We start from the raw sequence: 13,499 nt of genomic DNA, 5'->3' as shown, positions 1-13,499 counted from the left end.
AGGTATTGCTTCAAATTATTATCAATTACCGGTATCTGAAAAATTATTTATTGGTATCGTAACTTATCTCGTAAGTTCTCCTAAATCTAACTCACACAGAAATGATCATTTACCATTACGTTATGTCATATATAAACCAAACCAAACCGAAAGGTCATGGCTTACCAAGCGAGAGCTACTCAGCCTGAAGACCTGCAGATTACGAGGTGTCATGTGGTCAGCACGACGAATCCTCTCGGCCGTTATTCTTGGCTTTCTAGACTGGGGCCGCTATCTCACCCGCAGCTAGCTCCACAATTCTAATCACGTAGGTTGAGTGGACCTCGAACTAGCCCTAAGATCCAGGTAAAATTCCTTAACCTGGGCGGGGACTGAACCCGGGGCCTCCGGCTAAGTGGTAGGCACGCTACCCCTACACCGCGGAGCCGGTATTTCATATTCAGAAAATGATAAATATATCTGATATTTTAGAAAGATTTTCGCAGTTATGTGCTTCTTAAACAAACTGTTCAGAGACTTGAGTAAAATTTGCTGCAATGACTTATGAGAGAGGAATGATAAGCTATGTACCGTTCATAGAAATATTTTATTTCACAGGTTTCCTTTTTGTTGATACTGAAGATTATTGTTATCGGTACAGGAGTTTGTAAATATTTAACTAATGTGTTCTCCAGTCAGCTGAGAGACGGGCAATTTTTCTCTCCCGATACGTAATTGTACGTGTTGTAGACCACTGTCATTTGAACATGTATTCGTATTTTCAATAAAGCTGAAGTGTAGACCCTAGGTTTCAATTACATGTATCTGTTCCGAATGTTCAAACACATCAGTTACAAACATGACCCTTATATTAAAATGAGCGACATGATTACGTTTAAGTACCGCTAGGCCTGTATACTGTTTTTTTCTGTTTTAGGGAACTGAATTTCAAATAGGAGGTATGTATATTTATTTTTGTTAGTAGTGTATTTTTCAGTCTTCTTATTCAGTCTGCTAAAGGTTTCCTTATTTTTAAATTTTATTTTATGTGCCCCACATATACGCTATCCAAAGTATTTGTGTAGATTGTTCAGTACAATGCAAAATGTGTTCAGTTTTTATACACAAGTATTTTTAATTTTACCAAGGTCTTGATATTATGTATATTTATTGCGTGTGTGCATGGTAATCTGTGTAGGCTGGCATTAATTTACCAGGACAGGTGTTTTCATATGTGCGAAATGTAAGTTAATGCATGAATTCCATACTGTGGTCTCTGTGGAGTGCCCGCAAGATGGCGGTACGCGCATGGACATATCTCCCCCAGTCACACGCTTCTGCGCAGCCAGCGGTGTTGGGCCTTGGACACAAACCGCTACAAGAGGATCGATTAAGTAAAATGAAGTAATGTTATGTTGCCTATAATATGTTATCTGTATGTATGTACGTAGGTATGTATTTATGTATGTAGCCTATGTTCAATCCTCAGCCCTAAGGCTGGTTGGATCCTAAACAGTTCTGCCATCAGGTGTCATAGATGGCCTAGACATCACTGAAGAGGGGTACTAAGGAAATGAGGAGTGAGGTAGTTTCCCGTTGCTTTCCTCGCCGAGCCAGAAGTTGCTATTATATATCAGTCTGCCAAGCCCACTGAAATGCACGCATCAACCGACCCTATGAGCAACATTTTCACACCATTCATAGAAGGGACTGGCTGCATAAGGAATGACATTACTAGCATCGTTCATACCTCAGTCACTTTCACATTGCCAAAGCCAAGGATAAGAATGAGACAGGTCAATGAAAGTAACAAAATTGCTCTAACCTATACCAGAAGAGATAGTGCATTGTAAACACTAGGTCCCGCCAGCAAGGGCATAATATGTTATCTACAATATCAATATGGAAAGTTAGCATACTCATTTATTTTTGGTACAAGAAAAAATTATACCGGTGAAATTTACAACAATAGCGCTCTCTCTTGGAAGACATGCGTACTCTCTGAACTCTCAAGGTCACATTTTATTTGTAAGCTGCTACTAGTGATAGTTTCCATTTCCCAGTTATTGTTTTCACTAGTACGTTATTCTGATGTCATTACTCGGTAACCTGTTATGTTTTGTCCTCGTTACATTTGTAACAGTGACGGGCATGTAACTGTGACAAAGTAACTGCTACGTTATTTTTCAGCCATTATCCGGAACACTGATATTCGCGAACTCCGAACGAATACGTTTTTTTTACCGAGTAACTTCCATGGACAACCGCTAGAGTTCACTGACGTGCTCTACCACAGCACAGCTTGGCACGAGTTCCTCGTACACACAGCAGATAGCGCAACGACGCACGTAGCGCTCTCCTCACGAGCATATCGAGAACTGCTTACGTGTTGTAATTCCGTTCTCCGATAGATGGCAGCTTAGTGTACCTGAGGTGTGAATGAGAGCCACAGTCTTTCGCTATTTGCTGGAAGTGTCAAAAGCACTTTCTGAACGTTTAAATTCTTTTTGTATCATTGCTTGATGCAATAATATGTATAGGGAGGGAAAATTTCAAGCAGTTACTATAGTTAAAAAGGTATATCTGGATGAACTGCTAGAAGTTTTCAAACAACGGATTGGAGTCTAAGAAGAAAGTGATGGCAAAAAAGCGCCTAGACTGAAATCTAGTAGAAAGGTACGAACCGAACTTCGTATTCCGACTATTAGATCTCAGATCAACAAAATAGTAAAAATGACCAAATCTACAATCCTCCTTACCCATTCAACCGACCCTAGCATCCTACCCTTAAAACTGGTCGGAAGCACCATGAAGCCGAACAAACGTTTCAAACACCCCTGTCCTTGGCTAACTAACGACCTGTTTTAAACAGGAAATCCAAAATTCTTTCGGCCTTTTCCAAATTGTAAGACAGTCTCTCACTAACGAAACTCAAAATTAAACCCCTGAAAGGGGCAGTTTGTTAGGGAGGGGGCTTAACCCTCCCACACCCTCCCGCGACACATTACGACCTCTACAATCAAAAAAAGTCGATGAGGGGGTTTTCATCTCTGACGGGAGGCAAAATACAATCTCTCAGTCAGACCGATTTCCCCCCGCCAGTGCAGTAAAACAGAAATTTTTCCGACTCATTCCCGGAAACAGATGAGTAAAATCGCATAATTTTCGCCCTGGGACTAAATAAATAAATGAATTGCCGTACCTTCTCATGGTAAAGTATTGCGTTCACATTTGTTGGATCTTGCAGCAAGTTTTCGGGGAAGTTTTCTAAGAAGTGTATCAGGATAGTTATCAAATCCATCAAATCAGTCACTACTGATCTGCATTTAGGGCAGTCGCCCAGGTGGCAGATTCCCTATCTGTTGTTTTCCTAGTCTTTTCTTAAACGATTGCAAAGAAATTGGAAATTTATTGAACATCTCCCTTGGTAAGTTATTCCAAACCCTAACTCCCCTTCCTATAAACGAATATTCGCCCCAATTTGTCGTCTTGAATTCCAGCTTTATCTTCATATTGTGATCTTTTACTGTTTTACTTTCTCAAGTAATTGATATCTTCAATATCGCTACACATTCCTTAAACGGACTTAATTTCACTACGAGAAAGCTAACACAATTATTCATTGTATATTTCTTGATGTGTCATTCTTTGTCTTTCGTACACCATACCACGGCGTAGCCTGGGGGGGGGGGGCGTTACTGGTGGTTAGAGCCCCCTCCCCCAAGAAAAAACTGTTGACTTTGTTCGCATGTTCTTGTTCTGTACTTTAATGTAAGATTTTTTAGTGTACAGTACAGTACCGCAATCTGAATAACAACATAATACACTTGTCAGTGTCCAGATAATGACAAGCCATGCGTGCGCGCACCACACTCGCACCTTCATTGTGTTCTATCATTACTTTGTAGCTATACCCACCGGCACCCCCCAAAACGGCCGCTACGCTATTGCACTAACTATTCGTCATGGTAGTAACATAGTGATCATTTTTGTGATGAGATTTCTCCACGGCCGACTGGATCACTCGCTGCGTTCCAAGGAGCTAGCTAGAGCGACGCATCAAGCCGGCCGTGGATTTGTTCACATCGGCAATCAAAGTCAATATCTTTCCCATAAAGAAGTATGCATTTCTACCGCAAACAGTAAGGCCGCCAGTGCCACGTGTCAAGCTGTGTAACTACTCCGATTACAGTGCGTGGACCCGATTGTCAAGGCCCGTAAGGAGCTAGCTACAGCGACGCATCAAGTCGGCCGTGATTTCTCTGATTTGTCTTTTCTGGTGCCATTCATCTCCGATAGATAGGGTTACTGCTGCGTTCCGAGTAAAACAGCATGCCTGAATATTGGCGGGAAGTAGCTGGGGAGTTAAATAACTTTGTAGATGCTATAGTCCATCTTCGTAGTAAGCGTCTTTCTGGACGACCGGAGGTGTGGCCTGGCCTCGTGTGCGAGGAACTATGGGAGCGTTCGCGCTGGTGGTGGGGGAAGAACTTGAACCTTTCCTCCAGCTGACACAGTCCAGTTCAGGCAGCGGACGTAGCCCTGGGAACTGACTGAAATAGTGTGGAAAGCTTAGGCGCGATACATTCCCGGGTCGGGGTGGTCATTATGCAATGGCTCATTGGTGTACATACATCACACTAACTCAAAGGTGTAGGAATTACTTAATATGATAAACTAGTGAAAATAAAATAGTACCGTACATTGTACAAATCGAGTCTTATATTTCGATTGTCTGCCTTAAAACCTTGTCAATTAACTACACAGGCCTTTGAGCATAACATTCTAAAATTTCAGTTCTATTCCAGTACGGAAATACTTCGTAACTTTCGTCGTAAATGTTGGTGACGTCAAGAAATCAGAGGGTCATGCCTAAAAGAATTCATATCGGATGATGCTTTCGACACAACGTGAAATAAATCTCAGTGTATAGTAAAAGTCGAGGTCAATATTTTGGCACTCTGTAGCCTTTAATTTATTCTTATACATTCTTATTATACATTCTTACGAATATGAAATCTGTTATATAAAATTGAAAGGTTTGAACCATTTGGTAGAAAATCAATTGAACATAAGACAGTAACTTGCAACTGGTAATACTGCGAATAAAGGAAGTTCGTTTGAAACTGTACTGTACTGTATACCAAGGAAAGGCGCATCGGTACGCGCTATCAGTTCATCAATCGCCTAACGAATAGGAGGAAGTTGTTTCCACTGACAGCCTGGAGATATAATCTACTTAACGTGATTTCTGGTGAAATACGTATAAAAGAGATTAATTAATGCAAATTTGTCGGGAAAATGCAGAGAAGAAGCATTAGTAGAAATACTTCAGCTACTTTCATAATAACATTAACAATGTCTACTTTTCTTGTCCATCAGAAGAAATATAATAATATATAATACTCTTGAATAACCTGCTATTGTTATGACAGAGAACAGATCTCCTACAGCAACAGCAGCAACAAAAACAACGAAAACAGCAATAAAATGCTCCGGAACAATAGACAATATAAATCTGTCTCATAAAATCAGAGCAAAAATATTATCGGATTTCTTACGTGTTCTATGATCACTTTTGTTTAATATTCGAAGTTCGGGGATCTTATTTACAAATTATTCAGAATAATCTTCACTCTCGTCTGAATCAGTGTCATCTGAAGTTTCACCGAGGTTGATGTCGGACTGGTCTAATTCTAATTCCTTATGCATGTTGTTGTCACGCTCCCAGTATTCCTGCTCAGTGTCTTTTACGTGGTCGCAACATTTTTTTCCGTTTGTCTTGCGAATACTGTGCAAGCAATATCCGCAAAGAGCTTCCTTTCTGTCGAGTGTGTCTGCTGTCAAGTCACGAGTGATCTATAAGACAGAGAAATATTTCGTACAGAATAAGCATTTTTATTTATATTGGGAATAGGAGCGCGTCATTTATGAACAGTGAAGGCATTAGAGATGCTATGGCACACATTTTTATGCTAAAAAACTAATTATGCTGTATTACTATTAATTGAGATATATATTTTTTTTTTGCTAGGGGCTTTACGTCGCACCGACACAGATAGGTCTTATGGCGACGATGGGATAGGAAAGGCCTAGGAGTTGGAAGGAAGCGGCCGTGGCCTTAATTAAGGTACAGCCCCAGCATTTGCCTGGTGTGAAAATGGGAAACCACGGAAAACCATCTTCAGGGCTGCCGATAGTGGGATTCGAACCTACTATCTCCCGGATGGAAGCTCACAGCCGCGCGCCTCTACGCGCACGGCCAACTCGCCCGGTGAGATATATTCTTATCACGGACCTCTCCTTTGATATCTCCCCAAACCGCCTCAGTGTGATTGAGATCTGGATGATATGTTTCATATGTTCACTCATGGTATAAACACTTTCACGTGCCTAGCCTCGCAGTGGTCTCCCAGATTTAGAAGAGGACCTAGAAGCCATGCTCGTCACTTCAGTAATTTCAACTTAGCCCGCACGTAACAACACGCGCCGCTTGAGAGACGTTTTCACTTCAACGCTAGCCTGGCGACTGGACCTGCTGTAGGAGTGGGGGGACGATAGCTCCCACCACTGCATGCGCAACCATTTCTCGCGCAGGACGCTTTCAACCAAAACGGACTATAGGTGATTGCCCCGTCAACGACGGGCACTGCAGCTAGTGTTTGCATAAGGCTCCAAAACCTCTGTGGATGCCTTAATTTTCGTATGAAATAGCTCATGTCTTCAGAGCTGTCGACAGTGGGGTCGAACCCATTATCTCCCGGGTGCAACCTCACAGCTGCGCGGCCCTAACCGCACGGCCAACTCGCCCGGTCGTAATCATAGCTCCGGCACCTCCAGTTTTATGGACAATCCGAACCACATGAACGCTGAAAGAACGCCTTAGAAATACCATACTCTGCCCCTGTCAGTGACGGCTGTAGAATAAATCCACGGTATCCCGTGCCTTCCCGAGGAAGCGACTGAAAGGGGGATTCAAAACAGTGGAAGGCGGGTTGGCGACTACGAGGCCCCTTGTTGACACCGGGATTGTTTTACTTATTTGTGTCTCTTCCCTCACTTTTATCTTCCTTACCTGACCTCTCGTGGTCAAATCTTGCTCGTTTCCGATTTCGACGGCATTAGGTTCGTAACCCTTCCCTTTACCGATACCTTTATTCTTCGCAGTGCTAGCCTCTTCTATCTCCCCTCCCCTTCTCTCTCTCTCACTCTCTCTCTCTCTCTCTCTCTCTCTCTCTCTCTCTCTCTCTGTGTGTGTGTGTGTGTGTGTGTGTGTGTGTGTGTGTGTGTGTGTGTGTGTGTGTGTGTGTGTGTGTGTGTGTGTGTGTGTGTGTGTGTTAACTGAAGCGGAGACAACGATCACCTCTCAAATTGTTGAAATATGTCGTGTCTTTAAAAAATTAATTAATGTTATTAGTTCTACGTCCCACTAACTACTTTTACGGATTTTGGAGACGCCGAGGTACCGGAATTTTGTTTCGCGGGAGTTCTTTTGCATGCCGGTAAATCTACCGACAAAGGGCTGACGTATTTGAGCACCTTCAAATACTACCGGACTGAGCCAGGTTCTCATGTGTAATCAAATACTATTACTGCCAAACTAGTTCGAAACGTGTTAAGTCTAAAATACAGCTAACCACAAGATATGCAAGTTCTTGAGAATCCCGAATTACAAACAGGTGCTTTGTCTGAGTTACTACCAGGGTAGGTGGATAAGTGTCAATTCACAGGGTGTATCTCCTACTATAAACTATCCTTCTTTAACGAGACAGAGTATGATTGTAAACGTATATTTTCATACACAACTTGTTGTACAAGAAGAAACAGTTTCATATTTCATGTATGATATGATCTGAGAAAGACTAAGTTAATTAAGACAAGTTTTATGAAGATCTAGTTCTCCCAAAGTTTTGCTATCTAAGATTGGGGGCACTGCCTGCGCAGGAAAACTTCAAAACATTGGTTGATCATAAACAGTACTTTCAGCATGACAAAATGAAAATTATTAGAGTAACCACTCGACAGAAATTTTAGGTTCACTCAAAGTGTGATGACGTGATATTTCCGCGTTGCAAAGCAACATCGCGATTTCTTGCAAGTGAATGTTTAAGCAGCAGTTGTAAAACTAAAAGGAGCGCTACACAATAACGTCAGTCTCATGTCAATAATGAACCAGCAGTAGCCTATTGGGATTTTTCACATGTAGAAAAATAAATGTTCACAGGTAATGAATGCTTCAGTGATACAAAGTTTGGTCAAATTTGTATTAGGTATTCATTGGTTTAAGAGACTGGTTCGTAACCTTTCCTCACTGACAATAAACAACTGTAAATGTTGATTTCCTCACAATAAAGGCACGACTTCAGCAAAAGAGTGTAATTATTATTTAATACTAGCTGTTGAGTTGAACCTGACGTCAACAGGTTACGAAATACAAGGCATCATAAAATACGATCTGCCATTGCTCAAGCGTTCAGGAACTGGAACTTTACAGTCCTCGAGGAGGTTCACGGTCTCTCCGTTACAGACAGCACACGCGTCGAATTGACATGATAGTCTTCAAAGAACATCAAACGGGCTTTTATAACAGATCCGACGATCAGATTTGAAACGTCTGAAACACAACTCAATGAGGTTCACGAGGAAAAGAAAGCAACATATGAACCAACCATCCCATATTATCAACAAGATTAGCGGTTGGATGTTATCCAAATCACGGGATTAATGGCTGGCACTAGAGGAACCATTCGTTTTTTCGTCAAGTTACGCACATTAATCTCGGTCAAGTATTAATCCAAATCCAAATCCTGAAGAGTCATATCTCCCAGAGCTTTTTAATGAAACCACGAATGTCTAATGTACTAATAAATCATTCTGTAATAAATTTCTCACAATTACTTTTACATTTTCTCTTTTTTTTAACCGTATATTTTGCCGTCAGGGGCAGAGTATGGTTCCAGTGTATGGGACCCTCACCAGGATTACCTGCTTCAAGAACTGGACAAAATCCAAAGAAAAACAGCTCGATTTGTTCTGGGTGATTTCCGACAAAAGAGTAGCGTTACAAAAATGTTGCAAAGTTTGGGTTGGGAAGAATTGAGAGAAAGAAGAAAAGCTGCTCGACTAAGTGGTATGTTTCGAGCTGTCAGCGGAGAGATGGCGTGGAATGACATTAGTAGACGAATTAAGTTTGAGTGGCGTTTATAAAAGTAGGAAAGATCACAATATGAAGATAAAGTTGGAATTCAAGAGGACAAACTGGGGCAAATATTCATTTATAGGAAGGGGAGTTAGGGATTGGAATAACTTACCGAGGGAGACGTTCAATAAATTTCCAATTTCTTTGAAATCATTTAGGAAAAGGCTAGGAAAGCAACAGATAGCGAATCTGCCACCTGGGCGACTGCCCTAAATGCAGATCAATATTGATTGATTGATTGATTGACTGATTGATTGATTGATTGATTGATTGATTGATTGATTGATTGATTGAATTTCCAGTTGGCCAAAGTCAAAAAAAAAAATAAAGTTCATCTAGCGGAGATGAGTGGCAGCCGAAGAGGAAGCACATGCCGATTAACAAGTCAGAATAATGTTACTGTTGACTAGCCGGCCCCGGATTTTTAGGCAGTACCGTAGCACCGTAGCGAAAGTAACAATTTCCAGTGGTTGTAATAAGCCGTACCCTTAATGCTTATACAGATGTCATAGCGTAACCGTTACGGGCTAGAGTACCTATACTTGTCACTCGCTTCTGGAAGACTGTATTTTAACCTATTTCTGCCTAAAATTCCGAGCTCTATTGATCTGCTGAGTTCAGAACATACGGTAGAAGACCAACCCTATGGCAGTTTTTTCCACCTATGTCATATTAGGGCATCTGAGGTCAAGAGAGTCTTTCATTTCCACCTCACTTCATGAATCTCTTTCCTAGTGTTATTTTGTCACCTACGTTCGGCGTTCATAAAACTTTGGATTTCTTCTTCTACCGCTTTTCCCAGACCTGTGGGATCGCGGAAGCGAATTTGGCCCTGCTTTAAGGCCGGATGCCCTTCCTGACGATAACCCTATGAGGAGGAATGCATTTGTGCGTGTTCCTGCGGCGGTTGGCAGTACTGGGACAAACATCCAGTCCCCGAACCAAAATAATTCATCACATGGGATTAAAATTTCCGACCCGGCCGGGAATCAAATCCGGGACTCTCTGAATCGAAGGCCTCAACGCTGACCATTCAGCCAGGGAGCCGAACGGTTCATTTTTACCGGGCGAGTTGGCCGTGCGCGTAGAGGCGCGTGGCTGTGAGCTTGCATCCGGGAGATCGTGGGTTCGAGCCCGACTGTCGGCAGCCCTGAAGATGGTTTTCCGTGGTTTCCCATTTTCACACCAGGCAAATGCTGGGGCTGTACCTTCATTAAGGCCACGACCGCTTCCTTCCAACTCCTAGGCCTTTCCTATCCCATCGTCGCCATAAGACCTATCTGTGTCGGTGCGACGTAAAGCAACTAGCAAAAGAAAAAAAAAGTTCATTTTTAATTACCAACTGCTTTAATATTGTCAACTCGAATCTTCCAGTTGTCTTCAATGTTCAGGAGTTAACCAGTTTACTTACTAAATCCTCTTAAGTCCTAAGGTACCTGCCCGGGTGCGGAATGAAAGCTTAAAAAAAACACAAAGATTTTAAGTATGTTCAAGCCCCTCCCCCCTCCTCCCTTTGATATCCAAGGTTCATCACCACATTTCCAAACACCAGCCGCCATTAGTCTAAATATCTGTATCCACACTACACCCATCGAAAATAATGTTTCCTGGATTTAAAAGTACGTTTCACTTCAGGAGTCAACTACAGCCCTGTTCCAACAACTATGGAATAAATGCACTATATACCGGACCATTCACTATAAAAATATTTTCCACATGAATAGGCCTAAAATACATTCATCACTGGTTATCGAAACAAGTATGACGATGAAGACATAGCAGAAGATAGCGGATGCGGAAGGGAATGCATGTAGTATCCATTAAGTTAAGTAAAAACAAGAGAGATCAACTCTTCATTAGAGTATTACAAACCATGAGTCACGACCGAGGCACGTGCGCCAGCATTTTAATATATTTCTCACGTAACCTATCTCGTCAATTATAATTGCTACCAACAACAAGCACGTACACATACGACTAACAACGACAGTGGATTTTACGGAACTTTAATTGGAGAAAGCTCAGCACATATTGAAGGGTGGAGAAGGACTAACTGCTTCTTTAGCCTGCTTTTCATATACTGTATGTAAAGTATTATAGGATCAACTACACATATGGGAATTAATTTTATATGCCCATTCAATTGTAGCTATCTCCAGTTACATGAACTGGTGATTTGCGCAGCAAATGCGTCATGAGGGGTTGCCGGGTCGAATCTGAACGAAATCAGGACTTTTTCGACACATGGCAGCCGCTTTCCGAAAATATAAAATTATACACATAAATGAATCGACCATTGAGTGGGAGACAAATTACGTAATACGCTTCAACACGCCTCAGGGAATTACCGTACAGTAAGCGCAGTTTCCTTATCGTCAACTATGTTGCCTTTAGTATATAACCTTTTTAATTTTAAACCTCACGATCTTGTAACAGTTGTCACTGAGGAGAACGAAGAGAAACTACAAAAAGTGTTCCAGTCCTCGTATCACGTTTTAAATTTCGTGACAGAGCCGGGAATGGAACCCGGGCCTCCGGGGGTGGCAGCTAATCACACTAACCACACCATAGATGTGGACTACTGAGAGAGAAGTAGCACATGAAACTTAGTACAAATAATACCGAAAATACCGTATGTAACCGCCAGCATATTGCAGTCGATATTAAGAGTTTGTGATATACCACTCAGACAAGCAAATACCTTTACCAAACTTCGGAAGTAAAATCACTTCAGATGGCAGAAGTTCAGCCGACATAAAGAGCAGAACTGCACAGGCAAATATAGTCTATTACAAGAAAAGAGTGCTGCTTAAATCAAGGAAGTTCAAGTGGGAGGCCCAAAAGAAATGTATAAAGTGCTATGTCTGGAGTCAGGCCGTGCATGAATTGGAAACGGGGACTATTGGTGACTGTGAAAAGAGACGTCTGGAAAAGATCTCATGGACAGCAAAGTTCACAAATGAAGAAAATCTTCCACGAATAGGGGGAAAATAGATCTCTACTATTCGTAAATAATGTCATGTCATACTACAAAAACTCAGGGTTATACGATTCTTCTCAGGTGCTTGCTTACTGTCTAGAATTTTAAACTCTAATACCTAAAATGTATTATTTTTAGTTTAGTCAAGCCTCAGACAACAGGTTTACAGTTTCTTCAGGGTTGAACAGTAAAGCGCAGTATTACTTGCTCTAATGTACTTTCATGATGAAAATGTACCAGAAATTATTTTATGTATATTCTTATTAATTATTATTTAGATTATCCTGTACTTACCTGGGGGTTGTGGAAGAACTCGTACTTGCGGAAGTCTTTACGGAAGATAAACCTTTTCTCTGTCTGTCGGCCGAACGTTTGCATATCATGGTACACCGACAAGACATCCTCGTGGTCTTCCAGGCTGCGTTCTGTAACAAGACAAACACATGATTGCATAAAGAAACAATAAATTGGAGGATTGCAGTACAGTTAGTTTGCGTTCATCTTCAATCAAATAATAATAATAATAATAATAATAATAATAATAATAATAATAATAATAATAATAATAATAATAATAATCAACCAAGTGGCTGTACGGTTTGGATCACGTAGCTGTCAGCTTGAATTCGGGAGATAGTGCGTTCGAACCCCACTGTCGGCAGTCCTAAAGATGGTTTTCCGTGGCTTCTCATTTTCACACCAGGCAAATGCTAGGGCTGTAACTTAATTAAGGCCAGGGTCGCTTCCTTCACACTGTAGCCCTTTCCTATCCCACTGTCGTCATAACACCTATCTGTGTCGGTGAGACGTAATATAAAATTGTAAAAAATAATAATAATAATGATAATAATAATAAAAAATAATAATAAAGAAAACTCCAGAGCCAAAGAAAGTTTCCAGAGATGGTTTCATATTCCACCTGAAGTCTAACAAGAAGGAGTTTACGGGAAGTTTGAAGGAATATCAGCCACCAAGAGAAAGAAAACAGACTGATGTTTCATGATCATATCAAAAGAATGGGGACCAATAGGTAAACAATGTATTATTATTATTATTATTATTATTATTATTATTATTATTGCCAGCCCAGTGGTGTAGGCGTAGCATACCTGCCTCTTACCCGGAGGCCCCGGGTTCGATTCCCGGCCAAGGCAGGGATTTTTACCTGGACCTGAGGGCTGATTTGAGGTCCACTCAGCCTAATTGATTAGAATTGAAGAGATATCTGACGGTGAGACAGCGGCCCTGGTGTAGAAAGCCGAGAGGATTCGTCGTGCTGACCACACAACACCTCGGAATCTGCAGGCATTCGGGCTGAGCAGCGGTCACTTGGTAGGCCAA

At 41.5% G+C, this 13,499-nt stretch overlaps 1 protein-coding gene across 1 annotated transcript in view; it reads right to left on the bottom strand.

The window, feature by feature from the left end:
- LOC136875863 (growth factor receptor-bound protein 10) overlaps positions 1-13,499 on the bottom strand; it is a 1,220,440-nt gene that overhangs the window by 610,141 nt on the left and 596,800 nt on the right. Inside the window, exon 4 of the mRNA XM_067149484.2 lies at positions 12,453-12,583. Within this exon, the coding sequence (XP_067005585.2) occupies positions 12,453-12,583 (131 nt within the window). The remainder of the gene's footprint in view (positions 1-12,452; positions 12,584-13,499) is intronic.

Source organism: Anabrus simplex, chromosome 6 (assembly GCF_040414725.1).
Source record: "Anabrus simplex isolate iqAnaSimp1 chromosome 6, ASM4041472v1, whole genome shotgun sequence".
Lineage (NCBI taxonomy): Eukaryota > Metazoa > Arthropoda > Insecta > Orthoptera > Tettigoniidae > Anabrus > Anabrus simplex.
The sequence above is the reverse complement of the archived record's forward strand: the minus strand, read 5'-3'. Positions and strand labels throughout refer to the sequence as shown.